Source organism: Eubalaena glacialis, chromosome 13, assembly GCF_028564815.1.
Source record: "Eubalaena glacialis isolate mEubGla1 chromosome 13, mEubGla1.1.hap2.+ XY, whole genome shotgun sequence".
Classification (NCBI taxonomy): domain Eukaryota; kingdom Metazoa; phylum Chordata; class Mammalia; order Artiodactyla; family Balaenidae; genus Eubalaena; species Eubalaena glacialis.
Window position 1 is genome coordinate 46750870 of NC_083728.1, and position 17398 is coordinate 46768267.

Below are 17398 nucleotides of genomic sequence, written 5' to 3' on the forward strand. Positions count from 1 at the left end.
ATTCTTTTATTTTTGTGTTTGTTGGCTTGTATTTGTGTGCGTGTGTGTGTGCATCTTTTGGGAGGAGTGTGGTGGAGGGGTAGCAGTACTAGAGTTATACTTTATCAAGAATAACCCAGTGTGGCTTTGTTAGCTGTATTATGTGTTAACTAAAGTAATGCTAACATCTGCAACCAATAAACCCCCAAATTTCAATGGTTTCATACATTCAACAGTCGAGTGTGGATGTTTCTGGTTGGTTGGTGGTAAATCTTTGGTGGACAGAGCTTTCTCTGGCCTCACAGTTCAAGGAAGAACACTAGAATGGGAGACCCCTGAGAATCCTTTACAACAAGTAGAAATTCTGGCCTGAACCGGGATAAGGACAGAAGGAATGGGCAGGAGAGGGTGGGCAACAGGTTTTTTTCATGGTTATTAAATTTTTGAAGGACTTCTGAATCAAGTATAAATTGAGAAGGAGTTTCATAACACATTGTGAGCCGAGTGCTTATATTTCTAAATTAGTTCAGCTCATCTCTCAGTTTCTCTCTAGGTATTATTTTGTGTTCCCAAAACAATGGTGCAGTCAGTCGTGGTCCACAGTTAAGTCAAGTGAGCTTAACTCAAGGGCGGAAATTGGGGAATGAGATGTTTCTCAGTGAAGCTATTAGGATAATTCACCTACATCACCCTAGTCCCAAATCCTTTCCTAAAGACGGATGAGAAAAATAATGACCCATATTTTTACACTGATTTACCAAGAGTCGATTTATACCTTACTTCCTTTTTCCAGGGGGCTTACATTCAGAGTTTACCAAAACTTTTTTTGATTCTCAGAGAAATCCTGGTAATGATGTTAGATTCATCTTTCCCACTGGTTTGCATGAGGTTTAACTAATAAAGAGGATTGTGAAGAGCCTTGCTGAAGACATGCATAATTACTCGATGTCTTGGGTGCTATGAAAGCCTGTTCTCCTAACTGCTTTGCTTTCATTAACCATAAATGGAACAAGCTTTGGACTTTTAATTATCAGCATATTCGTTTTAAGAATTAGAAGAGGTGATATCTCCTCATTAATTTGACTACGAGATAGCAAGATTAATAAACTTGGCCCCTGGGTACTTGGTAATTATTTTACTAATGCTAAACAAAAGAAATTAATAAAGACAAAGAGCAACGGTCCCTCATTAACTAAATCTAAAATTCCCGTGTCCAGGTCTGAGGTTAAGCGCAGCCTCTTTTTTTTTCTATATGTAGAGACTTTCTGTAGGAAAAAATTTATCTGTGACGGAGAGACTGATCAAAATGAACTACCCACGATTTAACAAGAACCCTGACCGAAAAGAAAAGAAATGTGGCTAGAGAGAAACTTCAAAGTTTTTCTAGATGTATGAAATATATGTCTCGACAACTGCTTTTTGACATTGTGAAGAAAGTGCCTAGGAGAGGGCCAGCAGTGACCTGAAGGAGGAAAACTGAACCCCCCACAGCGGGCTGTTTGTCTGCCCTGTGTCCTGAGAGGACAGCTCTCCCTGCCCCAGGGAGTCACTGCTAAATGGCCTCACTGTGATGACAATGGGGCTGTTAAGTCCTTCTCGATTCATATGGGGGCAGGAGAGCTAATCTGAATTTAACCCATGGGGTGGGGTTACTTTTATCCTATACAGACAATGCTCCTCTCACCAATATTGTTATGTTTTACATGGGGAATGATGAACAAAAGCTTTAATCCTCTTGAAGCCTTACTTAGCAATCGCTCACATTCTCTTCTGATCTAAAAAAGTCATTCCACACACTGTTTCACTACAAAGCCCTTTCACAAAGGCTTATTCGTTTTATCCTCAAAGCCTGGGGCAGGGCTTGTATCACTGTTCCATTTTCAGATGTGGATGACAGTTGGAGGGGAAGGGAGTGTGGCTTAATAACATCCAAAGGATCATCCAATCTAGCTATTCGATCCAGTCCTGCCCGCCCCAATGTTATAAAACAGGAAGCTTGCACCTGCTAGGAATGGGGAAAACAGACTGCATTTGGATTTGACATTCTTTCTACTGCTTAGGGTTCTGGGGATGATGAAAAGTGATCAGTCAAGAGGCAGGCACAGGAGAGCACCCGAAGGCAGGGGCCTCTACCGTTGGATTGTTGGCACCAGAATGAGAAGCTCTTGCAGCCGTGTGCACATGAGCAGTTGTCAGCTAGGAAATTCCCTACCAATAATTCCCAGTTACTATCACAACTGGAAGGAAAAAGAAAGCATAGAAAATTCAGTAGTGCCGGGCCCACTCTTGCCACCAGCAATGTGGGGTCAGCCAGATCTGGGTTCGAATTATGGCTCCACCACCAATGAGCCCTGCAAACTCGGCCCTATGACTTAACCTGCACTGTGATTTCCTGATGCAAACAATGAGGACAATGATAGGATGCGTCTTATTGAGTGGTTATGTGACTTAAATGACATGGTATACATAACACACCAACACCTGGCTATCATAATCACCTTTCTCACCCTGTCAGACCCTAATGCCATCTTCTGCCTTAATTACACTGACTGTCTGAAGGATCTACCCGCCATCACCTTGTAGTGTTAGCCCTCTTAATGAATACGCCTCATCTCCTCAAGTCAAGTGTGGTCTTTGAAGGATGGAGATCTATTTTCTTGGGCCTCTCTAGAGCACTCAGCACTGTGTCATGTACACAGTGGGTGTTTCAAAAGACGTTTCTGGATTAATGCCACCTCGGTATCCAGCTCTGATCTCATTCTCACTTTCTCCTTATTACTGAGAGCTTGCGAGTCAATGGAAATTTTAATGGGAAAAGGCCTGTGGGTGGAAGGCAGTGGGGGCAGGACCTACTAGTGTTGCTGGAAAAAGCGTGAATTTACTATGAATCAAATTGGCCAAGACTAGATTTATTCTCCTCGTTAGTTACGTCCTTGGGCGTCATGGAGAAAATAAATTCTACCTCATAGGGTTATATCAGGGTACATAATATGTGTTGGCATGTGGGAGGGACTCAGCAAATATTAAGTCTTTTTCTCTACATTGATGACATCCATGAAATGTAAAACATTATAAATTTTCCTTCCCGTACAGCTGCCATTACTAGGTTGGATTATTACCAGCACAATTACCTTTGCAATTCCTAAACCATGTTCATACATATAGGCCAGGTTGAACATGGCTTGTGCACTGTGGTGTTTGTTGGCTGCGATGCTGTAATGTGTGGCTGCTGTTTGATAGTCTTTCTTAGTCCCGTAGCCATAGTAATGGTAATCTCCGATTTTCACTCTAGCGAATGCATTGCCTGATAGAAATATTAGAAAGAGAAGGAGAATAATAACTCAAATGATTCATGTGTAGTTCCTAGTAAATCATTAGTATCAGCCTAATGATAATCTATATAAAAAAAGAAAAAAACACTCAGAATCCCAGAATCAGAATTAGATATGATTTATGGATATAACACACAATGCTAGCTGTCTTTATTGTAGGATAACTCCCACAGTATAGTACAAATGTTAAAGAATAAAAGATTATCAATTTTACCTTTTAGATTCATTTTTTGAAGGTAGGTCAACTCTTGGGAAACTGGACCCCACCCTTCCTTTTCTTAGCCTTCACTCCTGAAGCTCTGCTCTCCTGCATCACCAGTTTCTGCCCCTGTTCTAGTCCCATGAGTCATCCAAACACACTTTGGTATCTTCTATGAACAAAACCAAACCTTTATCCCATTTCTTTATCCCATGGCATCTCCTTGTTAACTACTCCCCATTTCTCTGTTCACTTCACACTCAGCCTTTTCAAAAGTGTGTTCTACACTCACTGTCTCCAAAGCTTCTCCTCCCACATACTCTTCAACCCACCCCACTCTGGCTTCTGCTCCCTCCTCCAAGAAACCGCTATTTTTAAGGTGGTCGATAACCTCCACGCAGCCAGATCCCCTGGTCACTTCCTGTTCTCATCTCACTGGACCACTAAGCAGCACCGGAATCACTGGCGCTATCTGCCCAAGCCCTTTCTTCTCTTGACTTCCCTCCTCCCTCATAAGCCTGTCCTTTTCAAACTCTTGCCTGACTCCTCCTCTACCCATCTTCTAAATGTTGGAATATCAAGGGCTCGTCACTGACTCCTTTTTCCCCAGCTCCTCTCCCTTCTTTTCTCTCCTCTCCTCCCTTCCCCTCCTCTCTCCTCCACTCTGCTCTATCTCAGCTCTCTTTCCAGGTGATCTCATCTAGTTCCATGGCTCTATGTTTCCTATTTCTGAATTTGTATCTATATTCCATCTCTCTCCAAGCCCCAGATTCTTACAACTGCCTTCTTGACTTCTCTGCCTGGATCTCAGACTTCAAACATCCACTAGAGATTCTTAACTCCCTGCTACCCCTTCCCCCAAACAAAGTCATCAGTTCCTTTCCTCTATCAGTGCCAGCACCACCATTTTTCAGGCCATAAATCTAGGGGAATTATTCCCAGTTCTTTCCCCTCACTTTCATTATCAAATCCATCAGCAAATCCTGTTGGTTCTACCTCTAAAACACACCTGTTTCTCTCCAGCTCCTCCACCATCTAGTCTAAGCCTGGAATACTACAGCAGCCTCCAAAATGTGCTTTTAGCTACACTTTTCGATCTGTTCTCCACACAACAGCCAAGATGATCTTTTTCAAATGTAAAATCAAATCACGTTATTCCCTGTGTTAAAACCCCCAAGCGCTTCACTTTGCACTTGGAATAACATCCAGATTCCTTACCTGACCTACAAGTTGTGCCTTATCTGTCTTCTGCCTCCCTGGCTGGGCTTACCACATGTCACTTTCTCGGGATGCTCTGGCCTTCTTAATATTCCTTCCGTACACCGAGCTCATTCTTGCCTCGGGATCCCTGCAGTAAGATTTTTCAAGCCCCTCTACCTGGCATGTTTGCAGTTCCTATGACTCATCATTCTGGTCTCACTGCAAACGTCGCTTCCCTTCAGAGAGCCTTCTCTGACTACCTTGTCAGACTACATCTCAGTAGTTATCCATCCCATCTCCATGTTTTATTTCCTCACAGCACGTATCACTGTTATCTTATTTGTTTACTAGTTTATTTTCTCTCTCTCTTTCATGAGAGAGAATTTTGAAGCTCTTGATCATTGATATAGTACCAGGATGGGAATGGTACTTGATGAATATTTATGGAATGAATGGATAGACAGGGCAGGAAACTTTTTAGAAAATGCTTTCCCCAGATGTTAAGTATTTTACAATCTTAGTTTCCAACAAACATGAAAATATTCAGGCGTAGAAAAAAATTCACGTGACTTTTTAAGATATGAGACTTCAGTCTTTTGAAGGCCACTTAGGGATGACCTCTAAGGGTCTCTTTGGGGCCCATGTTTCCACTCACTAGGGCTATGTTGATTGAAAAGATGAGGGAATGCTCATGTAGGACATCCACTTCAGCTGTGGCCAACCCCGCTGACACAGTCTAGGTTTACTTGGAAAAGGGGAAAGTACCCTGTGTGGTATGGTCTGATGTGTATCATTAAGGGCTATAGGACTCCTTCCAAGTTTTTCTTCCCATTTGGCCTAATGCAAAGCCTAAAATTTTTTGGAATTGATTCCTTTGGGTTCTGAAGTTGTTTTAATCTTCTGGAACCCTATACTAAAATGTAATACCATGAGCCGTCTTTAGTTTTCTTGGAGTAGAAGTAACGTCGTAAACTTCTTAAGCTGCCAAAGATGTTAGTTGTCAGGGTTTGCTTCCCAGGTACTTCAAAATGTACAGGTAGCTCGGGGCAAGACCTCATAGAAATGATGCCCAGGAGAGGGGCTCAGAGGGGCCTGGAGAGGCAAGAGACCCCTCGAGCTCTAAAGAGAAACCCACTCCATCTCTAATTTTGCCCAAAGCTATCTTCCTTTGACCCCAAGATTCCTTCTGCACCATAGCCACAAAAGAACAGGACTCTGCATTTTCAAGCTTTGCAAGCAGTAAGCAGGACCCCTGAGGTCTCTAAGAATGAAAGGCTGTGAACAAGCAGATTCTCCAGAGGATTCAGCTCCACCCTAATTAGGGGACTGACGGGGGGGAGGGGGGGCATGTGGCAATCCTGACAGGCTCCCAGGGGGTCACTAGACAGTGGGAGGGATTTCCCCTCCAATTTCACAGTCACAGGCTGGTGACTGAGTCCTTATGGTTCAGCACCCTCCTCACACTCCTGAAAGAAACATTGCCAATGACTGATTGGAAACCTAACTTCCATTACTAGATTTCCTAAGCTCAAGACAGCCATTCAGAAACCACATCTTTGGGGACAATCATGCCTGACCTCTCTGGTGACACACAATTATTTTTAGTGGTCTGACATTTTTATATTGGTGAATTCTGTTTAATATTAATGTCCTCTCATTTTCAATGTCTCTTTTCCTTAGTGCAATTTCCACAGCATTTCCTGGCTTGGAATAAACCTGTATTTGTTACAATTCAGATGATTTGCCATAGCTGAGGGGTTGCTGGTGTTGTTTCCTTACTCCAAACATTTTAGAAAACATAGACTTTTCTTTTTTTAGGGAATTTCTCACTAAAATCACACAGATGGCTTGCTGCTGCAGTACCAGCTCGGCTGGACCTGAGAAGGCACCACTGTGACTTTTTCTTCTGCCTCATCCTAGCATCAGCTGAGAATTGTTTTTATCCCATTCAATTCTTGTAGAAAAGGGATGATTCGGCCTTAGCCTGAGACGATTTTAAGAAACTTAATTGGAAGTAAAATTGCTCTCTTACCGTAAAAGAGCACCTCACATATCCAAATGCCAATAGTGACAGCTTTGCAGAATCTCTCTGCTATTAGTAATATAATTTAGGGAAAGAATGGAATGAGACATAGTGATGCAAATGCCACCTGCCACTGCTTTCCCACCAGCGCTCCCTACGGCGGGGGGAGGATCTTGCTAATTAATTCTTCTTTTTTTTTCCCTGATGCTACCATGCTAATGGTTATAATAAAGATCTGAAGCTTGTGGTAATCCTCAATGTGATATTCTAAAAGAAAAATCAAACAAGTCTTAGAGCCATAAGTAATTTAACCTATATAAACTCATTGAAAACATAGGTCATATCTCTGATAAGTTCAGAAAAACTCAGCAAATGAGTGACTGAAGCCAGACCAAGAAAACTGATTTCTTGAGTAAAACTGCCATGTTTCAAACAACCGTTCTGGGGCCATGGAGACAGAGCCATAGAAAAATTCCTATGGTTTGCTAAACTGGAGACCTTGAGAATAACAAGAGAAGTTCCTGGAAATGACCTCTAACCAAAGACTGACCCTAACATCAGTTTGAAATACCACCTGCTAGATATTCTTCACCTTTCTGCCTACGTGCCCAAGAACTCAGCTGGAGCAAATCAGATGAATAATAGTGGACAGGGGCCAAGCAGTGCTCATTTTTATCTAAGTTCTGTACCTTGAATGGCAGCTCGATTCCATAGGAGAAGTGCCATTGGATACATCTTCTCTTTTTCAAGGATTTTAGCTTTTTCTAAAAAAAAAAAAAAGGAGACATTCCATTAGGAAGGCTTAAAATACCCCTACAGTAAAGTCATATATGCATATGCATGACTGGGGAATTGCAGAGAATTTTAACTTATCTTACTAGATTCCAAAATGAATGCTGAATTGCTTTGAGCTACTTCATAACCCATTTCTGCAAGGAGTGCATATTGAACAAGAGAAGAATCTATATCACCATTCTTATAGGCAAAGTATGCTGTCAGGAATTTCTCAGTCCAGTGGCCTAGTTCACAGACACCTTTATAAAGCTGTATATACAAAGAGAAATCAAGCAGACTAGTTAGCCAATACACTTCATTCCAGGTAAATGATAAATAACCTCAGTCTTCAGTTCCTGCTGGCTGGTCAGGCAAGGATTTTAGGTCTAAAGCATGGCTTTTGAAAATTATTTAGGGTGAGGAGTTAATACCTTTCACAGGCACTAAGACTACAGGTGTGTATTTTTTTTGTCTTGAGCTTACACTTCCTGAGGCTTGTTTTAAATATGTGTAAATGAACTTTTCTGACTTGGGGGCTATTTGGCAGGACAACAGAATGTATCGACTTCTGTTTTTTAATAAAGGGGATTTTCTGGACGCTGCTGCCCTGCGAGGGTGAGTTATAAGGCTGCAGCTGATGTGGAGAAGAGAGAATGAAGGGAAGACAGTGCCTGAGGGTGTAGGTGACATAACCGTGAGGGAGGTGTGCAGAGCTCTGTGGGGACAACCGGCAATTTAGTTGAATAGCCCTTATGTAACCAAAAGAGGTTAACCATACATAATTCATTAGGAAGTTGGCAAAGGAGCAAATCTAAAGATAGATTATTAGCTGGCAGGTTTTGAAACGAATTTCAGAGGGGCCAGATTGCAACATGAAGGTATTTATATTGGTGCAGGGGAAGTGTTTAATAAATCAATGAAGGACATTAAGGTCCTAAAAGCATTCTTTTGAAAACTGCATCACTATCCCACGCTGAAAGAATTCACTTTCTCAGTTGTCATCCAAATCACCAGAAAAACCTAAGGACCTGGCTTTCTGGGAAGAAGTGGGCTACATTTTCTAAGCTAAATCAAGCCTTTCATGTCCCAAGTCGCAACTCCCAATCCTACTAGAAGTGCCAAATTGCCCTGGAGATTTGATTGAAAGCTGAAACAGAGCTCCATAACTGAATTCTGAGGCGAGCTCTGAACTTGATGAAAAGCCAGATGCAAGACAGGAGGGATCATTTCTCTTCCTCCCTTTCCCAGTCTGAGTTACATCACTGCTTTTCCTCCCTGGCAAATGTCAGTGTTCACATTGTCCGCTGGAAGAAACAAGATAATATCTATAAAATCAAAGACACCAACAATCTAAGGACAGTATTACCTCCTCTCTGTGGTAAATGAAAAGTGCTTTAGAAATAGCCCATGATTTACCTCCACAGCGGTTCTGCATGATCTTAACACTCCTGTTCCTGTGGCGTACATCTTGGCCAGGTAATAAATGGCGAGGGGCTGCCCACTCTGAGATGCCAAGTAAAAATATTTGAAGGCAAGTTTATAATCCTTCCATACTCCAGAGCCAGCTGAAAATTAAAATTATTTTGAGCCACCCCTGATTTACATTATTTTTTACATTATAATCTATGGATGTAATGCTCATAGTGATTCCTGCTATTTTAAATAGGATGAGAAAAGCCAACCAAAAGTCAAGCTACTCTAGATCCACTATTTGGCGGAAAAAAAGTTGAGTTAGATTATAAGTAAGAATATGGAAATGTATGTTCTTGACCCATTCAGAAAACTGAAGGAGATGGACTGTTTAGTCTCAGGAAAACATCTCCTCAATATGGTATAACTGCAATTAATGAAAAGGAGACCAAGTGGTAGTCTCTGAGGACCAGAAGGCCCTCCATGATGTGTGTCACCATCCCTGTCATCCTTCCACACCAGAAGACCAGTATAGCTCCTCCCAGCCATAACTATGGAGTTTGGAGCAGGTAAATCCCAGCTCCAGGAGGCCCAGCTCAGACTCAGCTCATTGCTTGGAGCAAGGAGAGGCATTTGGAGCTAGGATGGAGAATCAGCTACTCCCAGCAGCTGGGATTCTTGTCCTGGCTCTCCCATTACTCCTTTTGTGACCTGGGCACCCATAGGCACTTCATTTGCAAAAGGAAGGGCTTTCACTAGGTGGTTCTGAAACTGCCTTCCAGCTCTAACATTTCTTAGCCTTTAGAAGCAGTGCCATGTTGCTGCTAAGAGCAAAGGCTCTGGAGGCAGGTCACTTGGGTTTGAGTCCCAGCTCCACCAAGTGTGTGATCTTGTGTAAGATGTTTGACCTTGATATGGCTCAGTTTGCTCATCTAGAAATGGTGGGCTACCCCCTAGATGTGTTGAGAGGACTAAATGAGTAAATACACGTAAAGACTTAAACATTAGCCATAACTATTACTCTTATTCTAGATGCTTGAGGAATCTGATAGACCCTGGGCCTGGGACTTGGAATAAACTAGAAGAACAAGGCTATCTTAGGCGACCTCCCAAGACCGTAGAGAAGAGGCCCTCCACCTGGGCTATTGTGGAAAATGCCAGCTGACCTCTTGGCCAGACCTGTCTTCTTGATGATGGAGTCTGCTGCTGCCCTTGCTCCACCTGACAGCAAGGACTCAGCAGGGTTACTCAGGTGTGCTCAGATCTCCTGACATGCGTCTTGGCCACTCTCTCTCTCTCAGTCCCCACAAAGATGATTACAAACCTTCATGGCTTTCTGAGACCACCTACCCCAACCACTCTACCTTCGCTCTCAGAAGATGACTTTGTACGTCTGAGCTCATGGAGGGAACCCTCACATTATCTTTCCTCACTTGCCCCTCTCCCCAGATTTACAACTGCACCATCTATTCCACCGTCTCTCCGGTCTTTGAGGGTGAGAAATCCCTCCTCTTCATCAAAGCTAATGAGACCCCCACCTACCTGGACCTGATCAGATACTTTCAGTTTTGCCACTGGTCAGATGAGATCAGAAATGCCACCTAAGTATTCCCAGAACCTCTTCATCAGTTATCTCATCTCCCCCATGACACATTAACCACCTCCACTGGTTGGCTCTCTTTTTTTCTGCCGAAAATTATATTCAGGTCTCTCACCATCTTAAAAACAACTCCCTCTTGATTCTCGGTCCCCCTCGTGCTACTATCCCCCTTCTCTCCTCCATTTAAAGGCACACTACTTCCAAGAATATTTTTACTCATCTACTTCCTCACCTTCCATTTACACCTCAACCCACTGTATCTGGCTTCCATCCCAACCAGTTCAATGACCTCACAAAATCCTCCTTATCGACAAGTCCCACAGATGCTTGGCCCTTTCTTACTTTTTTTTTTTTTTTTGGAAAAGTGAGAACTAGGCCTTTCACTGAATTTCAAAGGGGTGCTCATTCATTTACTCTTTCTTGAAAGTTCTATCTCTTGTCCTACTTAAGGTCACCTCCTCCTCACCACATTCCTCTGACCATGCTTTTTTTTTTTTTTTGGTTTAAAATTTTATTATAATATTATTCAAACATATAAACCTAAATTTAGAAATAAGTTGTTCACACTTGCAGGCCTTATTCAACAATAAATATTTAAAAATCAAAATGGACACACAAATCAAATAAAAACATAGTATAAGTTAACAGCATTTGTTTACCATGACAGATAATGTTGTTTGTGACAATAAATCACTGATGTTGAATTTAATATTAATACGATGAGGCTTCATGTCAGCCTCCATAATTTTCAGCATTTTGGCTTCACTGTTTCCAATGCAAAAAAAGGTTTACTCGCATAAATATGCTGTAAAAAATGAAATTTAAAACTCCAAGGATTTGTTTGATAGCTCAGGTTAGTCTCATAATTTATCAAAATTCTTCCAGCAAGAAATTCTTACATGCCAATTTTAATTAATTGCTAAAGATTAGCACTAAGGTTAGGATTTTTAGGGAATTAAAATCTGCATTAAATGGGAATTTAATCCATTTATTTCTGGGAGTGAAAACGATTTCTTTATACTTATGATAACATTTCCTGCTAAGTTGGTATTCTGGAAGAAAAGTTAAATATTATTTTCGAAACTAAGTATTCAATCAACAACAAGCATTTATTAAGCAGATTTCTCAAACCACTATGTGCCCTGTGAACACAGATCTCTCATTACATTTTTATATTTGAACTGCCAGAAACCTCTCTTGCTGTGGGATGCCATGGAATTATTTGGCTTTCACAATGGCAGGCATTAATGCAAGCTTGAACACTAAAATGGACTAGCAATACTCAGCGTTAGGACAATCACCAGATGATGAAGAATAGGTTCACGTTGTTTGTTAAAGATCATCATTCAGTGTAAATCCACATTTAAAATTCTGGTTTGAAATTCATGGTTTTTTAGCAATTTTTAGCTCAATGCTTAGAACTGCTCAGCAAATAATAACTATTGTATTATTGTTGTTGCTATTTATTTATTTAAAATATTGGTTGGCAACATAGCCCAAAGAAAAGGGACTGATACCAGAGCAAGCATTCTGAGTCTCTTTTTCAATCTCATGCTGACTAGCCAACTCATCATGGATATCTCTGTATTTGAGGTTCCTATCCATTAATGAGGTTGAAACCTTCTAGAATTGTTGAGAAGATCGCATGAGTTTAAAATGTAATTCAACTGATGTATATTATGCAAAAGCCCCAAGGTAAGCCATATGGCATCATATGCCAGTGCTCTGAAAATCAAACAATGCTGTATACATCTTAGATATTCTTTTAATAGACATGAGCCAATTTGGAGAAAATAAATTTCTCAAAAATAAAAGAAAACCCACTCAGGAATAGAGCATCGAATCATTGCCCCTGGACAACTTTTTGGTTATTTTAAGACCAAACTATTGTGATTATTCTCAAATCTTTCTGAAGCTGAGAAAATATTCAGAGAAGGGATTCTTTACCTGAAATTCATGGATAGGCTTCAGGGAATGTAAGTTTCTGAAATGTATCCAACATTTGTTGAGGGGTGGGGGGGTATGTGCACATGTCCTTACACACATATCTGAAGGGGAAGGTTTATATTTCATCAGATTCACAAAGGTATGAATAAGAACCAAAATGTATATGAACCACTGTTTTGGAATAAGACTCTTAACCCTTAGTACCACCTGAGAATTAACACTTCACTTTGATCTGAAACTCGGATGTTTTTATGGAATCATTTTTCTGGGAATAGTGCTACAGTATTAGTCCTAGCCATAATTGTGATGCAAAGTATTAATCAATTTAATAAGGATAGTTACATCGTTTTTTATCTTGATCAAAGATAAATGAGGACTATAGATTAAACAATGGCATATATTGCAACCATTGAGCTGATGCCATTGGACTGTGTTATTTGATTTGGAATTATAGTATTATCTGGCCCAAAATAAGGAGCACCACCTATCTTGGGCCAGATAATACTATAATTCCAAATCAAATGGCCATGCTTTTTCAGTCTTCTTGTGACCACTCTTTCTCTGCCCATCTTTCCAATATGGCACCAAGGATCACCAGATTTCTCACCATGGCCCACTCTCCTTCCTCTCACACTCTGTCTCCTTTCCCTCTGCAACCTCAGTTACTCTTACTAATGCCTGTATGTTGCTGTCCCCTCAAATCTTTCTCTCCAAGTTTTACCTTTCTTGTGAGTTTCATACTTGCTTCTGGGTTGTGCGCTGGGTGTCACAAGGCACTTCAAACTTAAAATTTTCAAAGGTGAGCTTTCTGACTGCACCTCATTGCCTCCTCCCCCAAATGTCCTTTTCCTCCTGTCTTCTTCAAATTCCTCCTCAAATTGCTGCCTGAATGTTCTATCTAAACCACTTACACCAACCCTTTGATTTGTCTTAAAAAAGGAGCAGACTTTGCATTTATCATTCTAAGTAAAGCAGCCATATGTGTAGCACTTACAGTAGTACATGAAGCCTAACTGAAACTGTGCGTCTGGCCATCCCTTCTCTGCAGCTTTCTGAAAGTATTTAAGTGCTTCTGCATAATTCTGCAAGATAATTACACTTTGTTACTCAAAGGTACATGCATAACTCCACGGTAACAATTGCCTTCCACTTTTTTTAAGAGCATAGTTAGTGCCCTATGTGATTTAGGCTAATTAAAGTAGTATCAGAAGTATTATACAGTTTATTTCATTATTATATTAGATTCTATTAAGAAATAATTATCTTATTTTCATTGTAAATTATGTCTTTTCCTACATTGACAGTAGGTTTTGTTAGATATTGGGGGAAGGTCACTCAAAAGACAGAAGTTAAAGTAAGAAGATAAATTTCTCTACGAAAAAAAATCCTCATGGCTTAGATGATTTCTAAGGTTACTTAGAATCTATGATTCTAAGATATAATTAGGGTTGTTATTCTTGTCACAAGCTTGTTCTATGTCTCTTTGGCAAATATTTCACTGAATTATTTTATTCTCTATTACCAGATATGATACCTTGGCAAACCACGTAATAGAGACTAATTCCTTTAGATTAATCAGTGATCATGAATTTCACCCTAATAAATTGCTAGAAATGTTGAAAAAGATAAGAAAATTATTTAACTTACCACAGGAACTCCTTTCCCATAAAAGTAAAGAAGACCGAGCCCATGAAGACCAATGGCATTGCCCTGGAACAGGTTTAAAAATCCAAGTAAAGTCCCAGAAGAATTCACCATACGGAAAAGTATTGCAAAATCATTCACAATATTTGAAATGCAGCCGGTAGGAGATGAAATAAGGCAGGTGAATCAGGCAGTTGGTGTTATTCTGACCCTCTCTAGTTTCTCCTTTCACACTTTCATAACCCACCTCTGACTAGAAAAGAGGGAGATGAAAGTCAAATCTTTCCTCCAATCTTTCATTCAGCATTTATTTAGTGCTTGCTTTGTGTGTGACTCCGTAACAGGCATTGGGTAGGAGGTGAAAGTCAAAAGATCAATAAACCATGATCCCTGCCTTATAGGCTCCTGGGCTCTGAGCCACTAGGTAGGACCTCTTAATCATGTCAAATGTGGTAAGTCCTATAGTAGAAACAGATAAAGAGTGTTGTGGGCACCTAGAAGAGGGAGGCTAGGTGACGGTGGGTGAGACTAGGGACTGAGCAGATTGAGTTGTCGGAGGTGTTGACATTTGAGCTGGGTCTTAAAGGATCTGTAGGAGTTTTTCAGAAGGGAGAAGTCTATCTAGACACTTGTTACCTGCTTTGGTCAAAGGAGGTTGACATAAATGGCCAAATAACATTTGGAGACTCTATGAATTTCAATCTAGCTGTTATGGATGGTAAAGCACTATTACTGCTTGTAAGGTTTATAGTATTTCCTCAGTACTTAAGTTCTGATAGAAAACTCTCCAAATTTCTTTTTACCACTTAAATGTATTTATTTGTAATTAGTTTTAATAACTTAATAATTGAAATGTAATTATTGCTGATGCAGCCAGAATATTCCTCGGTGATACAGGAATAGCACATAAATAGAGAAGGCATAGTTCAACAACTATTTCAAGACTCCAAACTTTGAGCCTATGCATGTCAAAGGGCCAGCTATTGTAAGAATTCTTGAGGACGGTCCACCTGTATTTAAGACAGCTGGTGTATGTCTACTATCCTCTTCCCTCTTCTCCCCTGACTACATCTACCTGTGGTTCCAGGAGTTTTAGGATAGACTGCTCTGGGGATAGTAAGGCCTGGTGTGATCCATGTGGTAAAGTCTAGTGAGTCTATCTCCTTTTAACTATCTTCATTTAGATGTTGAGAAAAAACGGGAGGGAAGGGAAATAAGAGGAAGGAAAGAGGAAGGGAGAAGGAGGAGAAAGGTTAGAATACTAGGGACAAATTTCTTTCTTTCTCTAAGAGAATCCTTAGGAAACCAGGGGCTCATGGGATGACTCACCAACTGTTTAAGGCCCAGAGTACCTGTTTAGAATGTTCAGCTCAGGAGTGGCCAACTCAGATACCTCCAGAGCCATGCAAGTAATGTAAGAAGTACATTAAGCCCGGTGATGGGGGAGTGGTGGAGACTGAGGCAAACCGGAGAGCACCTGCCCTGTCCAAAGGCAGCAGCACCTCCCCGGCTGTCTGCTGCAGCCAGCTGTCATCACGTGGAAAGGCCGCCTCATGTGGACAGCTCTTCTCATTTTCCAAGAAAAGCTGGACATCCAGATTTTGATATGAAATTTCCTAATTTTTAAAACTCTTTCTGAGCCAAACAAAACATATGTGCAGGCAACCTCCACCCCCAGCCCCATACATAACTTCTGCCTTAGGGCTCAATGCTCTTGCTCAGGTTAACTGACATGAACTTAGGGACCAGATGGTCATATTTGGCAAATATTTGATGAGCCCCTACAAGGCACTAAGACCGTTGGCCTCATCTAGGTGAAGAGACATGGCCTTCAGACAGTAGGAGAGAAGGCACAGGGTAGAAGCAGTAAAGTGTCTAGCAGTACACAGAGTGAACACAGGGCAAGTTCAGAAGAGGGAAAAGATGTGTGCCAAGGGAGTAGGGGTGGCTTTGTGGAGGGAGAGAGGATCGAGTTCTGCTCTGGGGGATGGGTATTCAGAATGGGGGATTCTAGGAAGGGGGGGAATGACAGAAGTGTGAAGATGGGGATGGGCCTGATGTGTTCAGAGGTGTGGGTGAGGAAACCAGAAGAATATGGTCCAACTTGGGCCCAACATAACACAGGATAACTGTTCATGTTTCTGAGTAAGACACAAGAAGTCATAGAGTCTGTAGCTTTGCATCCTGGTACTGATATGACTTAAAAACAAATTTAAAAAGCAACTGTTTTAAAAAAAAAGTTGTAAAAGAAGAGTATGGGTGTGCAAGAGTGGGAGGCAGAAACTCTTTACTTTGATAGTGACCCCAAGTGAGAAATCTAATAAACTGTCCAGGAGATGGTAAAGGATTACATGGCTATGTCCACCTGATGCCATTCATAATAATGACCTTAATTTAGATTTCCTCCATAAAGGAAGGTAGCTCAGGTTTAGAACATGAGTAGATCAGATCACTACTGGTTACACAGCCCTTGAATAGCTTGGGGGAGCTGGGTTAATTTACACACTCAGCTCCCTGGCATTATTCCTTTGCGCTGACAAATCAGCATTATTTGCCCAGTTACATGAGATCTTCCTCTGTTACATTATCCCACCTCTTTTTCAGTCTGCTCTCCTTGTCATCCTAATCTAATGGTACTCTGGATGACTGTCTTGCTGAGCAACAATTTCATATAAATTACAAGGGACAGGAGCCGAATACCAGCCTTCTCAGTAATTTAAACCACAATAGCAGCAGCTCCGAGGTGCTAGTCATTTATAAATAGGCTCCTGAAGCAGCGTGTGGGCTTTTAAAAACCGAGAACAGTTGAAAATATTCTCCATTTGAGCACATCTCTACTGCCTGTGTTGCTGTAAGACAGTGGAAGACAACAAAATGCTTCCTACTGTGCAGGATTGGAAAGTTTATCAAGGCTGTTCTCCAGCGTTAGGTTGGTGAGTGTTGCCATGAGGACAATCTTTATGCACTACAGGGGTTTAGGGGAGTCTGCTAAATTTCACCTGACAGATACCAGCCTCACTGAGCTTAGGAACCAAGGCAAGAACTTCAGTGGCAGGAGCCATACTACACAATTTCTATATTTCCTCACAGATCCAATCCATTCTGCCTCGGATATGCTTTGAACTTCATTCTACCTTACTGGCCCCAGGCTTCGAAAGATAATAGCTGACACACAACACTTACTACGTGCCAGGCACTGCTTTAGGTACTTTACAATATGAGGCATATAACTATTAACTCATTAAATCCTGACAACAACAATATGAGGCAAATTTTCCTATGTTCTCATT

The 17398-nt window shown here is 41.2% G+C and overlaps 1 protein-coding gene across 1 annotated transcript in view; it reads right to left on the reverse strand.

The window, feature by feature from the left end:
* Positions 1 to 17398, reverse strand: part of SEL1L2 (SEL1L2 adaptor subunit of SYVN1 ubiquitin ligase) — a 123549-nt gene that overhangs the window by 4759 nt on the left and 101392 nt on the right. The window contains exons 14-19 of the mRNA XM_061209838.1: positions 14112 to 14174; positions 13459 to 13546; positions 8924 to 9072; positions 7612 to 7777; positions 7423 to 7497; positions 3111 to 3283 (exon numbers count right to left, since the gene is read on the reverse strand). Coding sequence (XP_061065821.1) covers positions 3111 to 3283; positions 7423 to 7497; positions 7612 to 7777; positions 8924 to 9072; positions 13459 to 13546; positions 14112 to 14174 — 714 coding nt within the window. The remainder of the gene's footprint in view (positions 1 to 3110; positions 3284 to 7422; positions 7498 to 7611; positions 7778 to 8923; positions 9073 to 13458; positions 13547 to 14111; positions 14175 to 17398) is intronic.